This window comes from Geospiza fortis, unplaced genomic scaffold (genome assembly GCF_000277835.1).
Source record: "Geospiza fortis unplaced genomic scaffold, GeoFor_1.0 scaffold98, whole genome shotgun sequence".
In the NCBI taxonomy this organism is placed as follows: domain Eukaryota; kingdom Metazoa; phylum Chordata; class Aves; order Passeriformes; family Thraupidae; genus Geospiza; species Geospiza fortis.
Genome location: NW_005054306.1, coordinates 2371992 through 2394729, shown reverse-complemented (window position 1 = coordinate 2394729; position 22738 = coordinate 2371992). Strand labels below are relative to the sequence as shown.

Below are 22738 nucleotides of genomic sequence, written 5' to 3'. Positions count from 1 at the left end.
TCCTTTGGACACTCTGATAGTTTAATGCCTTTCTTATATTGTGGTGCCCAAAACTGCCCCAGCACAGGAGGTGAGGCCGCCCCAGTGCAGAGCAGAGCGGGACAATCCCCTCCCTTGCCCAGCTGGCCATGCTGAGCCTGATGCCCCCAGGACACCACTGGCCCTCCTGGCTGCCAGGGCACCGCTGACTCATGTTCCACTTGCCATCGACCAGGACCCCCAGGTCCCTTTCCACAGCACTGCTTTCCAGCCTCTCATTGCCCAGTCTGTACATAATGTGTTGGGTCTTGGCTGCCACCATGCAGAGATTTGTGCTGTGATGCTCAGTTTTCTGCAGCAGCATGGACTGTGCTATATCCCCTCTGAATAACCTGCTGTGGAAGGAAGTTCCGTAGAGGGCAGCTAGAAGATAAGGAGGGAGGTCACTGTATCTGAACAGGACCATCCTGCACCTCTACAGCAGTAGGACTTCCTGGACAAGGTCTCTGACCTCCGCTAGGAGACATTGAGTCTGCAGCTAGAGTTAGTCCACAGGAAAACACAGATCTGCTTCTGCTGTATTGCATCACTTGTGAGGTTAGATGTAGCTTGAGACAGGCAGACAGACCTCCCATATGCTTCAGCTGAGTTGATTTATGCAGTTTCTAGTTCCTACAGAAGAAGGAAGTGGTTTTATAAAGCACAATTTTACTGCCACAGGAATGCCACTATATGCTATTACTAGGTACAATTCTACCAGTAAATTACTTCAAGTGCAGTTATATCCTTAATATTTTGTATATTCTTTAATATTAATATATTCACCATTGACACATAGTTGTGTATTAAGGATTGCATAATTTTCATAGAAAGCTCCTAGCTATGTAGCATTTGCTTTGTCAGAAGGAAGGTCATACTGTATCTGCTTCCTCAGGTACTCAAAAGTAGATTGTAGTACTCTGCACAGATTAAAACCTGATCTTCTTCCCACCAAAGACTGGATCATTCTCTCCTTTATATTTTTTCTGTTTCTTGCCACTCCACAGTCTCCTACCTGGCTGTGTCCCATGGCTTGCCCAGCTCTGCAAGCTGTCCTTTATCTGTGTCTTTGCAGACTCTCTTGCTTCTCTTTACCACATCTTTCCACCACTGCAAGGCTTTCAACATCTTTCTATCCCTCCTCCAAACTTGAAAAAGTGCAACCAGAGTACAAATGTCAAAGTAGGAAGTGGTGAGTAGGTGTAGAACCAGGATGTGGACCTCAATTTGAGGAGTGGGTGGATACGTATAGACTGTTCCTGGGAACTGAATGTGTGTGTGTTCTTCTTTTCCAGCTACATTCAGACCTGCAGCCATTTGTTAAAGAAACTTCTAGTGACACCATGGCCTTCAGTTTGAATTCTGCTCCTGCAATCCTTCATCAGGAATTCCGTGGAAGGGAGGCATGGCTTAAACAGATTAGAGAGGTAATATAAAGCACTGTTTAGAATTTCCTGGTTTTGCCATTTGTTTATTTCTTCCTATCTATACTTTCAATGTGCACAGGAACTTAGAAGTTAACAAAAGGTTTCCCTATGCTCTGCAGTGCTTAACACCTCTTGCATTCACACTTTAAACAAGGGGAAATGTAGGGACCTGACAGTCAAGCTTTGTCAGACTTTTGTATACCAGTGTTACAGGCAGATACATTTGCGTGGAGCTTGTGTGTTCCTCTGCACTGCTTGTGCAGTCCCATGTCTTAGTAAAGCTACTTTCACTGGCAGCTTAAAGCAGAGAACTTCAACCATCACTGTGGTTTGAAAGGTAGGCACGCATTTCCTTCTGCCAAAATTATGCTGGAGTAGTAATTTTCAATGGAAGGGGAAAGATCTTTGGGGCTTGTCTTTCTGACCATCACAAAATCATTTTGAGATCTAGCTGTCTGATACTCTTCTTAATTCTCTTATTTACCTATTTTTCCCCTCTAATTTTTACATGAGGAAGACAATAAGAATAAAATAACTATATGGTAAGTGTCATGTACCGCAGCAGGATTCAAGTCCATGAATAGCTCCCTGGATGTTGCTGAAGCACAAATAGATAACTGTAGAAGACAGCAAGAAGGGAAAGGGGGAAGAGGAAGCACCAAAATGGCCAAAATTAAGCATTCTGTAGAGTTCCCACATCAGCTGGACGTGTTTTGTCTGTCTAAACAGTGATGACTGCCGTTTGGAAATTCATGCTTGTTGTTATACAGTTTGTTAGAAAGGCTGCTGCCTTCAATAAGAAGCTGGCTCTGTGCAAGTAAATTCATTCAAGATGTGCTTGCTGATGGCTCCTTTCTCTGCTGGTTTGAAAGCAGGAATCAGGTGCAGGATGTAGAATATAAACCTCTGCCTAGTTCTGTGTTCTAACCTGCCTTCACATACTGCAAGCAAGAGGCATGGTCTCTTCAGCCGTGAGATTTTGGGAGGTGTATGCAGAATCTACAGTCCTACAGTGGTATAGAGTGGGGGGGATCTTAAAATGCAGCAATCCTATTGTCAGTTTGAAATTAGGGACTAGTAGTTCATAAAGCATGATGAGGATTTTTGGAACTCAACAGTCTCAACACAAGGCTCATATGTGAGTTGAATGTAAATGGATTTGGATTATTGCAGTTGGAGAATAATGGTATTTCCACAGCACAGTGTATAAAAACTTTGAAACAATTTCCCATCTGCAGAATCTAGAGGAGGTTGCAGGACTCCAGGAGTGCCGTCTGTCTGCTTACTAAATTTTCATACCAAAAATGGGCATTATGGAAACAATGAAGCAGTTCTGTGTGAAAAGGGTGGGGGTGCCAAGTGACATGCACTATGCAAAAATATTTGCTATCTACTAGTACTGCTGTACTTCATACATTTATTTATTATACACATACTTCATACATGGTATTTATTATGCTACCACTACTACCAACTACAATATGGAATACCTAGTCCAGGAGTCTTTCTTGACTTATGTTGGTTTAGAGAGGAAAGTTATCTTTAATTAACTACGTGCTCTTTGAGATATCACCCACAGTCACATTCACTATGTGACATTCAGTGTAGGCCAAGCACTCAAACCAGAGACTTCCTCATGTTGGCAGTGCTCGTAAGGGTGCACTCCTAAGCCACCCTCTCCTGCAATGTCATTTGTATGGTTTTAATAGGTAAAGCACCTGCAGTGCACTCAGGCCCTGTCAGAAGCTTAACCAATTGAGCAAGTCTGATCTAAAAGGTAAAAAAAACCATCTGTGTGTCTGAGATGAGGGTCAGAAAAAGTTAGAGAGCCAAAGTACTACTGTGAGGACAAAAAAAGGAGAAAAAGCAATGGTGCAGTTGTAGTAAAGAAGGCTTAGGAGACAGATTGTGTGAGGTTGCAGCCGGGAGGAGCACAACAGCCATTGACTTGAATGCTTGACAGGAGCAGATCATGAGAAAATATTCTTGCTGTTGGTAATGAGAATAAGCACAGGAGGAGGCACACTGAGCAAACCTTTCCTGCTATTGCTGCAGCTGAAAAGCATCTTCCTCAAACATGTTGTCACATTCTCTGCTGCAGTGTGAATCTGCATATAGGCAGTCACTTGTTAAGGAATATGTTTCTGGTGTTCTAATATACAATATAATTACTAAATATATTTTGAAGAAGCTGTAAGGTCCAATCAGGTGAATAAAAACTGAAAAATCAAAGAAGATGGGAATATACAAATAAGGAAGAACAATTGGCAGTGGTTTTGCTACTCCCAAATACTATCAAGCTGTCTTCTTAAGATGCAGTCCAGAAAAGCTGACTCCTGAGAAGACTAAAGAGAGAAGCAAAGGGGTTTTGTGGATCAATCCCCTTTATCTTTCAGAAGAATCAGTTCTGTTATCTACTGTGCTCCTTCATGTTCAGTTTGTTTAGTCTCTCATCAGTTATTTTCTGTATTTTATTTTTCCTCCTTTACAAAAATTAATTCATTTTTTCAAGTCTGGGCCAGCTTGGGAGCATCTCTTTGAAGCTGTGCTTGCCACACAGTGTTCCTCTTGAGTGCAGGTCTCAGTTCTTCTCATTATCTCAGTTGGTCAGCTCCTTTGGGCTGACCTCTGAGGTCCCCACAGAGGACATGGAGAGGTAGTGGTCCTAATCTACATCTTTTCAGGAGACACGTTGCAGAAGAATTGAGGTTTGGGGTCTTCCCTTGAGGAAGCTAGAGAGAAAGAAACAGATTTTTTTTTTTCCTCAATGAATCTGCAAAGAGAAGAGCTGGAGTTGGATGAAGTGATAATGGCAATCCAGATCAGATCTCAGGGAAGGGTTTTCAGGTTGGTTAAGTGCTAATGATCTGGTTCTGTCAGAGCACGAGTGAGAAAGACATCTTCTACATCATTCTGTGACAAAAATCAGAAAGTTAGACAGCATATTTGCCTGCATCTGGGCAACAAGAAATTTAAAATTTGTTTGTATTTCTTTCTGAATGTATTAGTGTCGCTGTCGAGGCGGTTACGACACAAAGCAGAGACTACAATCAGTTTTAGTTGGCAACTCTTTATTATTGAACATGACTGACGTTTATACACTTTCCAATTGTTTATGCTTCTTCTACTCTAACTATTGGCCACAATAAGTCAACATAACACAATTAGTAAAAAGTTACAGTAACTTCAACTAACTTTCTAAAAATACTTCATCCAGCTACTAAGTTCTCGTATCTTTCTTCTCTCAATCTCCTTAATTACAGCCTTAAGAAACTCCTTATCAACAACTTCTTACTTCTCAGCTTCTTCTCACTCCTTTAGCTAACAAACCTGCTGTTAGCCCCTTCCACATATTAGGAGTTACAGGTTGTATTTATCTGTCACTTACTCAAAAGGTGATGTGATACTTAAAACAAAAGCACCTCCAGCCTGGTAACAGCTCTGACAGGGTCCAACAGCCCTTTTGAGGACTTTAGACTATTGCCTCATGCAAGACAGTGTAGGTATACAGACAGTTCTCTTTAAAGAAAGTAAATCCTGTTATTGCTGATAAGAAGTAGAGTTTATTACAGAATCTCATGGGAGAGATTAATTATTGCAAACAGCAAGATTTCTTAAGACCAAAACATTTTGGATTCACCAAATGTTTAACGACAAGTCATAATAAAAAAGCCTAAAAATTACACTGAGTATAATCTGCAGCTCTCATCTGAAACAGAACCATGTTGTGTAAGCTGGTAACACATTTGGTTGTATTTTAGGGTTTTCTGTATCAGATTCCTAAAGAAAGTAAGTAATGTTCAAAGTAGTAGCTCATTTAATTGCATTCTTTATTCTTGCAACTCTGGTTTGTAGTATGTAGTGTCTGATAAAAAATCTCTTTCTTTTTAAGGCACAAGGAAAAGGAAACATTGTGGACTATAAGAAGGTTGGTAAATTACATTTATATCTCATTTTTAATATTTTTAAAATATTTTCAGGAATATTCTTGACAGCTGAGAGAAACTTCCTTATTAAAGCTAGGTTGTAAGTTGTATGTGGTATACGAAGGGAGGGAGAATGGCTCCTGCAATTTCTTGATTTTAAAAAGCCATTAATAGACAGCTGTACTATAACTATACATTGTAGCTATTTAATAATAGTAATTTAATAATGTATCTAATAATAGTAATTTAATAATGTAGTTATTGAATAATTATTTTTGCTGTCATTTCTCCCATTTGCTTCCCCAAACTCAATTTTCAAACCAGCCTTCTGATGGCTTTTGCTGTCTTTTTTTCCTGGAGTCAGTTGCAGGTTATATCCTATCAGTGGTCTCTCTCTATTGGTAGAGTACACTGCTAATTTTTTTATTAATCTCTCCTTAGTTCCATGCCATCTATTAAAAAATAGACAAATACAATAATTTGGTTTCTTCCAGTCCCCATTACAACTTCTAGCTATACAGCACTGTATTTGCTACTTCTCTATAATAAAAGGGGACCTGAACTAAGTAGCTTTACTGGAAGTAGCTGGGACACCTTGAAACTCTCAAAGGGCTGCAGGAGGTGGCTGAAAGGTTCCCCTGGTTAAATATTGCAGCACAGCACATGTGTGGTGGAGAGAGATGACACTGTGTCCCAAGCTCACTGAGCATGAGCCTGACTTGTTCTGAGTCTTAAGCAGATCATGAAGTCCAGTCAGTTATCTCCAGCATCAGTGGGAAATAATATATATATTACTGAGCCATGTGCATGATTGAGAATGGCTTCTTGAAGTAGGGCCTGAAGAGTGTTACAGCTCTGACTGACTGCTGCTCATATGGAAGGCTAACACACAAGTATGGGTCAGATTATTGTAATTATTCTGTATTAACAAAAATTACTATTTGGATTATTTAAAAGCCTCTCTGCCCTTCCTTCCTTTTAGAATAGCAGAGGGATCTCAACTTACTTTGCCATTTAAAATCATTATGCTTTTAGGTTGCTCTCTACACCAGTCACGTTTATATCAGTTTTCTTTCTTCTAAATCACCACTGAGGGCACCAAATTTATTCTTCAGATGTCTTGGGGACACTCCTGTGAATGTTTAACCTATATAACTTTTGCAAGTCCAGAATGAGTTTTCTCCTTTTAATTGTTATAATTGTGATCCACAATTGTCATTTTCACAAATCCACACAGTGTAATTTCCATACTTTGGAAAAAAAAGGCAAAGGGGAAAGAAAAACATCTAAATTTGCTTTACTAAATCAAACATTTGTCAGACTATTCTATATTTTGACTGAAATTATTTCAGATCTTGTATCCTTCACATGAAGTTAAAAAACTTACATTGTGCTTAGGCTACTTGGACACTTGAATAAAAGGTAAAGAAAGAGAGAAAGCTCTTCAAGTTTTGTACTTTGACCAATTGACTTCTGCAAGAAAGCACCTGATTTTTGCTGGCTTTAGGTAATTATCTCTTGCACAAGCACAGATATTATGAAGTGAATGATATGAAAAATTGTGCAATGATTTTTGTGAGTTCAAACAACTTCTAGTTGTTTGGTTTTTTTGAGAGGTCAGTTGCAAAAGCCTAGGCTATCATGTCCCTCTTTTCTATGTTTGTTGGCTTAAAGTAAAAGTAGTCATTAGTAATATCTATGCTAAATGAACTCAGGAACCTGCAGCTGTCCCCAGCAGAATGACTTGACCAGCACATGCGCACAGCCAGTTAGAGGGCATGATGTGCTGTACAAATCAGTATTTATTTTTTTGCTTTTTGCTGTGTTGTCTTTCCTCTTCCATCACCACAGGCAGTAATTTGCGCATTGCTCAGTCTTTTCTTCTCAGCATCACAGTCCCTTCTTATCTTTCTATTCAGTTGATGCAGTTACTTTAATATTCGTAATCAAATCTTGGAGCTTGTGTCTCTTTGAGCCTTCAAAATATCTCGTCTTTAGTTTTGTAAAAGCAAAGATCACCAAAACTAGCTGTAGAACTTCTGAAAATTTTTATTATTTTTCTTCTCTTAGTTTTTATTATGAACTTCAGTGTTCCACTTAATTGAGATAAAAATATTATTCCTTTAGTTAAACTCATAAATATACATATACAAAAGTTGTTAGCCTGCTTAAGAAAGTTTTACCTTGCTTGCTGCACTTTCAATTAAAATAATGAAAGTAAATTTGAGAAATTGAGATCCACACATTTAACATGCCTTCTTAAAAGGTGAAGGTTTTATTTCAATTTTGAGACTGCTTAAGAATTCTGAATTGTTCTTTTGATGCATGTTATATTAAAATGGAACCCCTGATTTTTTTCACTGACAAAAAAATGGCTGCATCATACTAGCAAGTTTGCTGAGGTCTTTGACACAAATATAATGTGAAAAGCTTTCTGTTAATTTGATTAGGTCTGAGACTGCCAAGTCAATAAGGTCACTATATTTTGCAAAATTTTTTAGGGATTTTTCATCACAGGTTTGTTGAATCTTTTTATCAGAAAGATTTTTGATATTGTCTGTGTTCTGAATGTATGTTTTCTCACATTAGTATCTGAGGGTTTCGCTCTCACTCTGTTTTTTCCTATGCTATCACACTGCATCCAGGCAAATTATTGATCCATCGTTGTGGTGTTTGACAGTCTCTGAAAGAGATGAAAAAATTGTTTCAGCTGTTTTTGTGGTGTTTCTCAGATAACAAAAGGGAAAGTACCAATGTTTGTAAGGGACAAATTTCATGTAGGTGATTGAAAGAAACAGCAACTTTCCTGTCCCCCTCATTTGTATGTGGCAAAAATCTCAGACTTCTTCAAATCAAGAAGCTTTATCTGTTTTACGCATACCTTGCGTGCAAGATAAGGTGTGTAGTTCTCAAACAAAAAATTGAGATTCTCAATGTAATTGTTACCACTTGATAATATTGATTAAAAACTCTGCTAAAGCTGAGGCCTTAATGGTGCTTGGCATTATACAGGTTTGTTAAAGGGGTGTAACAAAGGCCCAACTAGTAGCAGAAATTAGTAAGCTAGGAGTAATTCTTGTGTTCTGGCCAAGGCTCTAGAAAAATCATAGTACTAAATAAAGAAATAAATCTTGTATTTTGCAGCCAATGACTGTGCTATGCAATGATTTCTAAATGCAATATTCAGAAAAGATAAATTAAGTCAAGTGAGAGAGGATGTAGCAAAACTTTTTTTTTTACTGTATCCGTGTCCATTTGCTCTGCTGTCTGTTAGAGAGGCCTTTCATCCAAACTGGCATGGAAAGTATGGCATAGTCTGGCATGGTGTGCTATGACATACTTTCTTAGTTTGTGTATGAAATATTGTGCACTACATCAACACCAGGAGCTGAGTTTGTACAGTGCTGGAAGGCATGAGTCAGGATGGGGCAGATCCAGCTGTTCATACACTGCATGGCACTAAATCTTGACTTCCCAGATGGTGGGAAAGAGAAGAAAAATGGGAAAGGTCACATTTGGCTACAAGGAGGTTTCTCAGTGGTAGCCTACGGTCATGCTGCTAATAAATAACAATAGCCCAGTGCCAGCCAGAGGGGCCAGCCAGAGGTGCAGGCTGCCCTTGCCCACCCCACTGACTGCAGCCATCCTGTGCAGCTGCGGCTCTGCAGCCCCGTGGGGTAAGGGACAGTCATCCCATGGCTTTGTTAATATGCCAGGGAGTCATCATGGGGCTGTAGGCCACAGGCTGCTCACCCTCTTGCTCCTGAAATGCAGCAAAGAGTTAAAAACAGAGCGTTGTTGTTTGTAGATGCTTATGACCCTCTTGGTTTTGCATGAAGATTTGTCTTGTTTGTTTTGGAGCAATCACTGCCATTAGCTCCTTTTGTTACATATAATAAAAAACACAGCATAGTCAGTCAATGGGGCTTTTTAGATGTGTTTGTAGTATTACAAAAGCATCCAAAGCCATTCAGATGAAGCAATTTTCTTATTTTTTGGAATTAATATCTGAATTATCAAGGTGCACATCCAGTACCAACAATCAGTTGCATCTTTTGTAATCAGTGGGTATTTTCCCACTTCTTTGGGGTATAAATCCAGCATAACTTTTGTTTCATTAAAGCAAATAATATGTTTTAACATAAATATGAAGTTGATTGCTTGTGTGTGCTAAGATGACAATTAACAAACACTGTTTGTATTAGGGGGATTTAAGAAAATTATGCTTTTGGGTGAAGAGTCTTCACAACCACCATTGTTTAGATTTAAAAACTAGTGGGTCTTGTTAAGTTCATTGTGAAAGACATAGAAAGGCTTTGATGTCCCTTCCAAAATAATAAAGAATCTGTACAATCAATCAGTGTCTCGGAATGGCTTGTAATTTTTTTGGCAGAGTATTTTAAGAGCTGTGTAACAGCAGTGTTCCCTGTAAGCAGGCCATCTTTCCTCTCCTGTTGGGGACGACCCTCCCCACATTTGGTCTCGTCCTATATATAGTGTTGGTTTCAGTTTGAAGTAAAAAGACATTTTTTCTGTTTGTCAGATGAATAAAGAAAACAAATTCTACTCTATTAATGGAGGCTTTTGCAGAGCATTTGGGCCCTTTGAAGATGCATTTCTTTACCTTTTGTACACAAAAGTTTCTCAGGAAATATTTGATAAATACTGCCCCAGTTTCAGCTGGCATATCATGCTGCATATAGCAAACAAGAGATTTTTTAAAAAATAAATTTATATCCTATGATGCTATGAAGTGATGCAAATAAATGATTGTTTAGGATTTATTTGAGAAGGAAGAGCTCAACCCTATGTCCAGCCACAAGAATGGATGCTGAAACATTCCAAAGTACTTTAGAAAACAAAGAAAAAATTTGACAAAATTGATCTACTACCTATGAAATATGTTGATACTTTTTTAAGGTTAACATTTCAGCAGTCTAAAACACCAGTGCTTATTAAGCATGCTGCTCCCACAAAAGGGAAAACAAATCTAGGAAAGCCAGTGCAGAACACTGCAGGCATTTTGAGCATTATTCCATCACTCAGCCACAGATCAATTTAGATTTTGGGGTTTCATTTTGTTTCAGCAAGTACTGTGCACTTCAGAAATGTAAAATGTTTTAGCTCACTTCAGGATCAGAGAGAATGTGTGATATTCAAAGATTTCAGTAGATAACAAATTATCTGGTTTAGGATCATCCTTTTAAAACAAAAACAAAAAAATCTGAAGTTACTTTTGAGATTTTGCCACTGAAATAATTAATTGGAAATAATTAGTAATTGGAAAGAATTAATCCTAGGTTGGACTAAGGAAAAAAAATCAGGAATTTCAGTGCTGTCTTTCTCCCTTTGCATATAAAGTCTATTACAGCCGAAATATTCACCACATATTCAGTGAGTCTTCCCAGCCCTCCCCACCCTGCTCCCGATTTGTTGCTCCCTACAGGTAGGACTGTGTGAAAGGAAACTTCTTTCCTTTGGCTCATGAAGCAGAAATGTCTCAGAAGAGAAGATTTGAAATTAGTTGACTTTGTACTTGAACACCTGCTTAGTTTTTGACTCCTTTAGTTCTTCAGTGTCCAAAATCCAGCAGTTCCTAGCTTTCCTCTTTGACCTCTTGCTGCCCTCAGACCAGCTGTTCTGTCCAGCAGCAGTCCAGAGCAGTTGGTCTGAACGGCAAATCCTTCACTTCTGTGGTAGGGATGAGTAACCCTCTCTTTGCCTTTTTAAAACAAACAGACTGAGAAATATGGTACTTTGAAGTCTCTTCACAGAATCATACAGTAATGGAAGCTGGAAGGGACCTCTGGGGGATGTCTGGTCCAGCCTCTCACTCAAAGCAGAGCCAGGGTGGGTTTGCTCAGTTAAGTTCTGAGTATCTGCAAGGGCACAGATTGCAAAACAGTGCAGATACGTGGTGGAGGAGATCACGTCTCATCTGAGCCTCAGCTTGGCTGTGCTATTGCAAGACTATTCTTTAAGCTGAATTTAAATAACCAAAACCCAGTTGGTGATTTTTTCAGAGTCTTGGCACTTCTAGAATGAAGTAAGACTTTAATGCCAATGGTTTGAACAAAAGCTTAAAAGCAAAAATGCAGTATTCCAGCATATCTAGCAGTTCAGCTGGAGAAAAGTGTAGCTAAGCAATCTGTGTTTTGACTTGTATTCAGTTTTAATTACTGAATATCATTCTGAAGAAGGTTGTGTGGATTAAATTGTTCCTACAAGTGGAAATATGCACAAAATTAAATATACCATATAAGTAGAGACTAAAAGAGCAGATTCTTATATTTAGAAGAAATCAATGAGGCAGCTTAAATAAAGTTTATAAAGTAAAAAATCAAAGCAGTAAATTCTGCTTTTCTGTTCATTTGCTGTAAAAATCAGCTGCTCCTATCCAAATTTAAAAATAATGCATCTATACTGGATACATTGTGGTTTTTTCCTTCTGTGTCCTTAGTTTGTGAAGTTCATTACATAAAATTATTGAAGCTCAAAATCTGAGAGACAGAGTCTGAAAATGTAACTGTAATATAACCAAGAGTACAACTAAAGTCTTAAATTAGGGGGCTTTTACATACAGCAGAGCTGCTGAAGCCTGGTTTGTTACAGAGTTAGTTCCTGTATTTCTTTAAGAACTTTCCCACTACAAAAAGCCAAATTTGTGCTTCTTTTTTCCCTTTTACAACCTCTGCTGAGATAGAGCTAGTGTGTAGTCTGGTTAGTTCAGACTGCTTTGCCTCTGTGTATGCTTATTTGAGCTGACCAGCTGCTTCTGCAAAGGGAATACAAACCAGGTACGTTTTGAGGCCTATAAATTGTTACGTAGGAGGATATCTAACTGAAAAGCTGTCCATGTAACCAGTTATTTTCCATTTTGAGGTTCCTTGAACTTTGCTGGGAAACACTCAACAGCGGATTAGTCTGATTTTTGTGTAGTCATTCCTCTGCCTATAGTTTGACACGAGCTTTGTGATTGTATTGGCTTCAAAGCAGTGCATGTGTCTGAGGGCTTACACAAGACAGGCGTGTAAAGGGATTGTGTCCTTGTGTTAGGATTCTCCCCCTTTCCAGACTCTGCTCTTTCAACTCAGTCATGGTACATATATGTGAGCATATATATGCCTAAGCTAAGCTTCTCTGGCTTTTCACCGATTTGAAGACTTTCTAGGAGCTGTTTTCTTTCCTGTTTACGTCCCAGTTTATACTTCCATGAGTATTAGAAATTATGCTAATCCTTTGTAATAAGCTTTAGCAAATCAGCAGAGTTTGCTTCAAGATGTGTGGGGTTCTACTGTCCCACAAGGCTGTGCCTCAAAGAAGAGGAAGGGACACCTTTGCACGCTGCGAGAGCACCCCATCTCACCTATCCTCACCTTTGCTGCAGAGCCCTGGAAATATGGCTGATTCGCACTCATTTGAAGACATGTTGAATTAGCTATGTGATGCATTTATGCCTTGGGGCAAGTTCCTTTCCAGCACACAGTGCAGGAAGATTCCAACTGAAGAGAAGAATAAAATTTTTATGAACTGGGACTTGAACACTCAAGTGCTGTAATATGCTTTCAGCTAATTTCATCTTTAAATACAGATAATGAATCCACTTTCAGATAAGAAGCATCAATCATTCTGTATGAATGCAAGTATGTATAGAAAGTGGGTGACTTACGATATGGTCATATCTAGGATTTTTTTAAAGATATGTATATATATTTATACATATATATTATTTAAACTGGATAGGTAAGGTCATAGTGATGTATTTTTTAAATAATTTGGGCACTGAGCTGTGAAAACATTGATGAAAAACATGACTTAGGAAACCCTGTATAGTTTGTTACTGTAGGTACCTATATCCAAGAAAAATCTTTTTTTAAAAAAGCTGGTGCAATGATGTTAGACAGTTGTGAAAGCTGTGTAGAGCATGTTAAAGATTGTGAAATGCTGTAATGCTTTTGGGAAAATCAAATCCCAAAGATCCACCTCGCCTTTGTTCCCATGCTCTTGGATGAGGCACCAGGCTGGAGTTGGTCTGGAAACACCTGTATTTTAGAGTAGAAAATGTAATACTGTTTCATTACAGTCTCATGATGCTGTTCCAAAAGAAAATACTAATTAAAAATAAAAAAGCCCTTAATAAAAGCTGTTTAGAGTTCTGCTAAGTTCAGATATTGGCAAAATAGCATGCTTTATTTTGTCAATTTTGTCTGTATTATTTAACAGGAAATTTAACCCATCATTTATCCAGGTTTTTTAGGTGTCAAATCTTTCCAGCAACTTGCTGTGAAATGTCGACTATTCCATGAAAGTATTTTCTTTCTCATATGGTGTATCACCAAGCTTTTGTCAAATTCCCTAGACTTATTGATAAGATGGAGTTTGCATGAGTTCAGTATGATCGTTTACCACATTTTACTGACAAAATTTGCTTTTGTCCACTTGGAGCAATGTAATCACATGGTCTATAAATAGAAACCCCTATTCCAAAATACAGTCATTCCACCTGTGTCGTCTTTGCTGGTTTCTGAAAGCAGGGGATGGAATGGGTGTTCACAAAATGCAGATTTTCACTGCAGAAAACAGGAGTGTGAGCAAATGGCTGGTTTGCCAGTTCTGAACAAAAGCTCTCAGGCACTGGCTGAGGTATCAAATGTTCAGATATTTAAAAGTTTAATTTTATTCTTTTAGTTTAAGCATGCCCTTTGGAGAGCCAGCATCTTTCATGTGATGAGGTAACGGGTGGTGTAGTTTACATTATACACAGTTTTGCTGTGGTAGGGAGCTAAACAGAGCAGCTGAGAGGATTTAAGGGCTTTGTGTGATGGCTTTGGCTTTGCCTTTACCTCGGGAAGAGGCGGTAGAAGCCCTGTGCTCGCAGAGATAATTGTGCACGGCTGAAACACCCCCCACACTGATGTGCCTGTGTTTTCCAACAGCTGCAGGAAGCGATCAAGGCTGGCAAAGGTGTGACTTCTGCCATCGACCTCTGCCGCTGCCACGGAAACAGAGCGCTGGCAGCCCTGGAGCGATTCCCTCCCTCGGAGGCCAGGGACGCCTTGGCCAACATCGTCTACGCCGTGACCAGGTTTCCCTGACCTGCTGCTCCGGCAGGAGCATCTCTCCCTGCTCAGGTGGAAACGACCCGGTGGGGACAGTGGTGCCGCCTCACACCTCTGATCGCCTCATCCCATCCCATCCCGGCAGAGGAACGTGCGCTCGCTGCCGCCACCACCAGCAAAATTCGGGAGAGGAAAGAAAAAAGGTCACAGACGGTTTTCGCTTGTCGTGCCAGAAGCACACTTGAGGCTGCACCGGTAGAAATAATTAATGAGTCCCGTTTCCGTGACCTCAGCAAATGGACAGGAAATAAGGCGGTATTGATTGGGCACCAGTGGGGACGGCGCCAGGGCGGAGGCCGGTGGTTTTCCTGCCAGAGGGAGGGATGCAGGGAGGGAGGGATGGATGGAAGGGCGTGAAGATCCAGGTGTCACGAGAAACCCGCTCAAACCTGCCCAGAGAGAGGGAGCTGCCGAAGCCGGGAATTAACATACCCTTATCCAAGGGAAGGGCAGTTTGGGGGATTAATGGGGGAAAATCCCTCTCTGTCTGCACTCAGTTATGTCTCCTCACACTCTTTTTATGTATTCAAATGTAAAATTACCCTGTGCCTAATGAGTTCTGTATTTGAGAAACTTGCTGAGAAAATGTGTCAAGCATGGTAAGTAGGAGCTTTAAAATATTTAATCAAATATTAATTTGGCTCTGTTAAGGGAACTGAGTGCCTGGAGTTTATACTGTGCCTATGTAAAATGTTGCTCTGGGTCAAAGAATGAGGTTTTTTCCAACTCTTCTGGGGGAGGGAATATCCCTCCCTCGGATCCAGCAGTTTGTTTCAACAGAGTCTTACACAAAAGAATTTCCTATGTTTGTGACACTTGTGTTAATTTAAGCCAGATAAATGTTAATTTGTAAGGCTAGACATCAGCCTTTGGCAAAAAGGAAGCAGGAATTTTCCTCTGTGAGTAGTCACTGCACTGAATAAAATGCAGAAAATACTGGAGAAGTTTTGAACCTCAGTGTGTTGGAGTTTCAAGTCCAATTACAGATGGCTTATAAGGTGTATCAGAAGCCTGCAATTTGAGACCGTCTCTGTTTTGTTCATAGGAGATGATTTTTGTGGTTTGCACTCATGCAATCTGAGAATGCCGTTGACAAGAAGGCTGAGTTTACATAAATGATCTAGATTGAGACTCAGCTACCTTTCTTCCTTCTGTGGTGTAATTACAGCCCAATCTGGAGACAGCTAGCACAGCAAACAGATTTCATTACATCCCTCAGTCAAACACTAAGTGGAGTTATTTCTGTTAAATTCTCTCCTCCCTCCTTTTCCCCCTGCACTCCCTCCCCATCGCACAGCTTGTTTGTCATAGATCAGTGTTGCATTCCACCAAATGCAAAATATAAATAAAAACTCTATCCTCTAAAAATACACTGAAAATACATCCTGTGTAATGTACATAATATTCTGTGTACATTCTGCCCACATTATACCATGATATTTTATTTATAATAAGCAACCTTGAGTCCCAATCTTTGTTTAGGAGCACCATCCAGAACTCAGGACACACTTTGTTCTGGAGAATGGCTTCAACACCAGACCCCTTCTTTCTTGCACTTTCTCTCTTTCCTGCCCTGGCATTTTCTCTCTTCCCAAGACTCTGGAACTTCTCCCGGAGTTACTGTTGTTACTGTAGCAGGAGGGCTGAAGACAGAAGAGAACCACTGAGAAGCGTGGTTTATTCCAGGCACTTACCCATTAAGTTCCCTGAAGATCTAATAAAAAAATGTGCTTGAAAGAACTACCTAAGTTCAACCAGAGTCACATTTCAGCTTTCTTTGGCTCTTGTTTTTGCACGTTACATGAAGTAAGAGCCATTCATCATCTTTTCTTTGTTTTACATCTGTGTTAATTGGTTCATAATGATTTAGGGCTGCAAAAAGCTTGGGTTGCTGGAGATATTCTGAGTCACTTCACCTCAGCTATGTAAAAGAAGCACCAAACATACTGCAAAACTATGTACACCTCGTTTATTTTTTCATGCAAGTACAAGTTTTTATTTGTACTTGTTACCAATAAAGGGGAATCACCAAAAATTAATTACTTTTTTTTTATCTTTATCACCAGAATGTTCTGATTGCTCTTGAATTATTCAACCTTAATTTTAAAAAATACCAAACAAACAATGTGAATTATCCCTTATCAATATTATCAAGTAATCTTATATTTAAGGTATTTGCCTGTAATTCTTCAGAAATTTTTGTTGTCTTGTTTCCTCTAGGTAAACTACAAGCAAAGTATTGTACCTATCTGTCAGACTCCGAGTGAATTAGTCATTACTGTGTACTAATGTACTCCTCACACCTCATACAGTTTCTGAGCAATGTGTAACCTTAGGGCTGTTCTGGTCTGGTCATGGTCTTATTTTCGTCTCCTTGGTTCCTTGTCCCCACCTACCTCTAAAGCAGGTCAGGGAGAGGGAGGCCTGTGGTCTGAGGAAGGCATTCACACCATTTACTTCAGTCACCAAGCTACTCAACCACGCATTCCTGGTGGCTGCTCCTCTGAACCTATCACCACTCTGGAATTGCTGCACCATTCCACAGATGCACAAAATACAGGACAAGGTCCCAACTGCTTTTTAAACTAAATTAAAATAAAAAAGTTGTCCTGATCTACTGCATCCCACTTGTGATGGTGCTAATTTTCTTGGTAGGATCCTATGCAGTCTCATGCTTTGGATGTGTAACTAAAACAGCGTTGCTGACCCACTGTGCTCAGCAGTGCTTGCACACTACCAAGGCTTTCTCTGCTCCTCACTCTGACACCCAGTGAGGGGCTGGTTGTGAGCAGGGGGCAGGAGGGGGCACAGCTGGGGCAGCTGACCCTAGAGATAGTCTGTGCTGTACAAGATCATGCTCAGTAATAAAAACTGGGGATGGGGAGGGGGGATGTTCCAGGGGTCTGTTGCTTGGGGACTTGTCAATCAACTGGTAGTGATTGTTTTTTTCTCATTTGTTTTTAATTGTTTTGTTTTCATTTTTTCCCCTTTTATCTGTTAAATGTCTTTTACTCAACCCACAAATTTTCTCTCTGTTGCTCCTCTCTGGGCTAGAGTGTGGGGACACTTCTCTACCTGTTAATGGTTAGGGATTTTTAGAAGAATCTACTAAAATAGTATCTTTTATTGGTGGCATCAGTTCTAGTTTCCCACAACATTTTTGACCTTTAGGATTGTAGACCTAAATTGTTCCAGGAACAGAAGCAGTTCAGTATAAAGCTCTTTCTCTTCTGGTCTGAGAGTCTCCTTGCCCCCACTCGTGCCCACTGAGCTGAAGCACCAGCAGATAGCATGGGGAAGTAGGCTTTAATCATAAGGTACTTTTAGTAAACTACCTTTATACTCTTCAGATCTCCCTCACCTGGTTGTGAGGGAGATCACTCTTTGATCTCTTTGAATGATTTTGCATTTACTTTTAGTAAAGCAGCAAGTCATGCAAATACAAAAAGCCCTTGTTTGCCTGCCTCTGGCCTCACACTGCTTCAGCTGGATAGAGAGGAATGCTGCTCCCTGTTCCTCTGTGCTGGGCACAGAGAGTGGGATGTACCAGATGTACCACACTGAACTTGGTTGGGTATGTCTAACCCCAGATGTGCTTCATCTCAGCCCAGAAAATCCCTGTATGAGGGACTGTATTGATCCTTTGTCTGTACAGAACTAAAAACCCACAGTACATCCCATGGTGGGGGGCACTGATTGAGCAGCTCTGCGGTGCTTAGCTGCTGTCCAACACAATTCTTTTTGGTACCCAGGATGGACACTTAGGGCTCAAGATAATAAGATGTTTTACCACAGTGTGCTAGAGGGGAACCCTTTATGCCTGTTTGGCTGTTGCTGGTCATGATGTTGACTTACTCACTCTTGATGCAGGTTTATTTGTTCCCTTACCCACTCCCTGTCTTGCTCAAGAGTAAACACGACAATTTGAGAGCTTGTTGAAAGCTGAGTTTGTCTTTTGCAGTTTGCTGTGCTGTGCAGCTCTTGGTTGTGTTTTCCCTTGGAGAACTATGATGAAAGCACTGTCCCTGAGCCTAATCTGGTATTTGGGCTGTGTGTTGCTGCTGTCCCAGTACTTTGGGAACCATCTCGTGGAGATAATTAACAATTACACCTTTTCTCTCCTTTCCTCTGAGACACAGTTTGTGGAGGAAACAACCGCACCTTTCTCTTTGCCTCCTGCAGGGTTGCTTTCCAGCTTGTTACAATGACTCCTCCTTATTTTGAACACTCCTGGGTAATCAGAATGTTCACATCAGTGTATCTCAAGAATCTGTATCCAGCTTTTCCTAGGATTAACTGAGTAGGAATATCACACAGGGATGTGCCCCGAGGTTGTGTGGTCATGGGTGGCAAGGTATCTAGAACAGTTTTTTACCTCTGATCATGTGGAACCTGACTGCCAAACAAGTGCAGGATCCTGAAGAAGTGACAGTACGCTTGAGAAAAGGATGCCCTGGCTGTGCTAAAGGGACACAGCTTCTCACACTTGCTGGACCTGGCCTAACCCTGCCAAGAGCTGTTCAGCACCCTTAGAGGGCAGAGATAGTCTTTGTGCCTGAAGACACACAGAAAGCACCATGGCTAAGCCAAACACCCACCTCTCAACTCTTATCAGTTACCCCTGTTGTCACAAAGAAACAATAGAGGCAGATGTAAATTCCCTCAGTCAGGGGGAAAGCTTTTCCCAAGAGGGTGCAGTAGGAGGATTTGGAGTGGCAACCTGTTGTGCAGCAGAACAGTCACAAGAACAGGAGGGGAAAGAGACAGAAATCATGAACAAGGCAGAAATCATCAGCTCCTTACCCCTGAGTAAGCTGCAAGATACACATAAATATTATAGCCATCAGCCTGGTGAGCTAATTATCAGCTGGCTGCTGCAGTGCTGTGGTACTGGAGCCGTCAGGAATTAGAGAGCAAGGCAGCCCAGCAGCTGGGGGCCTCACAAGGGAATGGGGGATCAACAAAAGGATTGGAAAAGGAGGAAAAATCAGCAGCCTCTGGAGGCACTTTGTGTTGAGTGTGAAGAAGTATCCCCTGGTAGAGGGTCTTGTAAACTATTAAGGAAAGATTGGACAACCACTGAGAGTATCCATTCTCTGAGGGAGTTAGTGGTGGAGGTGATCTGCAGCAGCCTGGATAACAACCAGGCATCTAAAGACCCAAATGAAATCCAGTGCCTGTGGTACACGCAGTGAAGTTTGTATGGAGCACAGTCATCATATGGCAGCACCTGGTGCTCGTGACTTGGCCAGACATCAAGGCCCCAGCTGTGGGCAGATTGGCCAGTCTGCTCCAGCAATTCAAAGAGAATCTCTCTCACACCCACCCCTGCAGACCTGTGCCTCAGCTGGGGAGAGACTCCCAACAGTTCCAGCTATTCAAAGACCATGTGTGTTCTCCTCCTCCCGCCAGCCACCATGGAGGCTGACAAGGGAGCTGTTTTCTGCTCAGGGGGGAGGGTACCATGTGCACATTGGTGTGCCACCCTGTGGTTCTGCCTGCATTACCATGAGGAGAGCGTGGGGCAGTGGGATGCCTCAAATGTGGAAGCTGGGGTATGTGAATTGTGCAGAATTTGGTGGCCCAAAAGGGTCCATACAGGAGAATTAGCACTCTGGTTGCTATTGAGCAGTTCCCCAGACAGTGGAGAAGGACTGATACTGCCTTTGACCCCAGTGTGGAACTTCTAGTTAGCAGAAAAAGGATCAGGTAATGAATGCACCATCCAGGAATTGAGGGGCCCTGCCTCTGGCCAGGGAAGGAAAGGGATTACCAGGTGTATTTGAGTGCATGGATTTGATGGCCTGGCACACCTGATCAGCTGGCTGTGCTTCTCTTAATGTAGCCCTCCATGTGCCTTGCCTTATTGGCAAGAAAGAATGTACACGTGGCCCATATTTGACTTCGTATTGAACTTGACAGAAGTTGCTAAAAGATTGAAAACCTCTTTTTGGCTTAATGGAAACATTAAGGAGGCATTCTCTGGAGCTGCTGGGGAGTGCTTCTTGCCCCAAGCAGTGCTAAGGATGCCAGACCAGTATTCTCAGGGGTACACCTGCTGGTGAGATCTCCCCGTGGGTTGTTCTTCTGAGCAGTATTTGAATTTTCATCAGCACAAAAGGCTAACTCAGGCAATTGTGCCATGCTGCAGATTTGTCAAGGAAGTGGCTTCTGGGTCAGAGCACTGGCTGTCACTACTCTTGTCAGCTACTTCAATCTCACAGAAGAGTGAGGCATCAAACTTTTTTTATTCTTTGTAGTCTTCAAAGTCTTTTACCTGCACAGTGTCTTACCAAAAATAAAGAGCTAGAGCTTTTCAGTCTCTCAAAGCAGTTCAAAGGAAAGAATATTTCCAGTTAATCTGTTCTAATGATCTTTGAATTAAATTACCCTTTTTTGTTCCACCTTTCAGAAACCAGTCCCTAAAATACATTAATTATATACATAATTAGCATTCACGTGTTTCTCTTTTAGGCTAAGCCTGGTTTTGTAAAGCTAAGAGAAAGTGGCCATTAAGCTGAAGTTCTTATAGCAAATTCCTTTAAAATAAACAAAAAGATAAAGTACAGAGTTTGCCCTGAGTTGAGAACGGGAGAAGAAGGTGACAAACAAATTGGCATCGATACACCAAAGCCTCCTGCAGTCACCTTTGTCCAGCCCTTCTTGCACTTGACTTGTGCGTGACTCTGCCCGCAGCTCCCGGCGTTGCTGCCGTGTTCCCAGCCCCCGACAGCAGCCAGAGAATGCTCGGGCTCCCCCCTGTGTAGGAGATTCCTTCTCTGCAGTGCATGAAGTTGACTTAAATTCATGCCTGTTTGCAAAATGCTTCAGTCAGTGTGCCTCTCTTGAGGAAAGGCAACCTTTTTCTCCAAAATAGAAAGAGCAACATGACGGTTTACATACTAAACTGGAAAGCAGTGTTTTACCGACTTCACACGGTGAAATTGCAAGTCTGTCTGCAGGAGAAAAGAGGGATCACATCATACAAGAACATTCCTCTTGGCTAATAGTGACAGGCAGGTGTCCCAGTGATAACTGAAACAGTAGTTCTCAGATTTATCTGGTTTTTAAGAAATTTCTACTTTAAATTCCATTTGAGGCATATTTTGATATATTGTGTAGGAGAACTGCAATTTTGCAGCAACATTATAAAAAAAATCTTTGACATTTCCTTCTTTACCCTATTCCAATTTGTCTTCCTCCCTTCACCCTTTGCCCCAAATATCAAAGATTGAAAATAGTCTGCTTTATTATTAGGACAATGCTCATCATTTTTAGTTTTAAAATTGTACACAGAAGTATTTTACTTGAAACAAAAACAGTATCTTAAAACTAGACTTTTCTGCACATTCAATGATTACAGCAAATGACTGGCCTCAATTGCAAGGTTCAAATCTTAGCAGTTATTAAATATCAAATTATAGAAATTAAATGTTATGCAGAAGCCATTAGAAAAATCTCAACAAGTACTAATAGATTAGTTGGTTTTTCTTTTCCCCCATAAAAAAATATTAACCTTTATTTTAAAAAGCTTTACTCTCTGCAGAGGAGTGTGATGCTTTTTCTATGTGACCAGCTTATCCAAAACACAGTGTGGTTAGGAAATGAGGCATTTTCCCCTCTTGGCTAGTTTTGATGAAAGCTCTCCAAGTTGCACATTGTGTCTGAACATTTCTTCATTCATAGCATGTGCCCATCGAAAACTGTTTTCTGTTTTCAGCATTTCAGCTGTACTATTTATAAGCTCGTTGAACAATGCTAGTAGAGGCTGTAAAAGGTGTGTATTTCATATGCAAATCACTAGCAATAATTTTCTACAATTACACTTAGTTGCTTGCATCATTATTTTCATAAAAATGGGTTTAGCGGGAGAACATTACAGAAAAAATGTCTGTATTGGTAAGATTTATTTTTAATCAAACAATTTTATTTATATCCCAAGTATAAAAACTGTGAATGTCCCTACCTCTGCTCACATTATGTAAGACCAGAAGCAATATACATGGCTTTTAGATGGAGCATGCTAAGATATCTTTGCAGAAAAATAAACAGGGTTTAAACATTTAGTATTTCTTGAAGATTGCTGCTGCTAAAAGCAGACACCTTACTAATGAGTAGAAGTATTTCTTACATCAACTTTTATGAAAAGTAATTGCTTTCAATCACATTCTATTGTAGTAATGACCACCAAGCAGGTGTTTTTTTTCTTATTGTAAACCCAGGTCCCTCCGCCTACAGTTTTTATCAA

The 22738-nt window shown here is 40.6% G+C and overlaps 1 protein-coding gene across 1 annotated transcript in view; it reads left to right on the top strand.

The window, feature by feature from the left end:
- Positions 1 to 14805, top strand: part of PDSS2 (decaprenyl diphosphate synthase subunit 2) — a 64108-nt gene extending 49303 nt beyond the window's left edge. Inside the window, exons 6-8 of the mRNA XM_031066713.1 lie at positions 1314 to 1445; positions 5338 to 5373; positions 14308 to 14805. Of these exons, the coding sequence (XP_030922573.1) occupies positions 1314 to 1445; positions 5338 to 5373; positions 14308 to 14466 (327 nt within the window). The 3' untranslated portion in view covers positions 14467 to 14805. The remainder of the gene's footprint in view (positions 1 to 1313; positions 1446 to 5337; positions 5374 to 14307) is intronic.
- The last annotated feature ends 7933 nt before the right edge of the window (positions 14806 to 22738 follow it).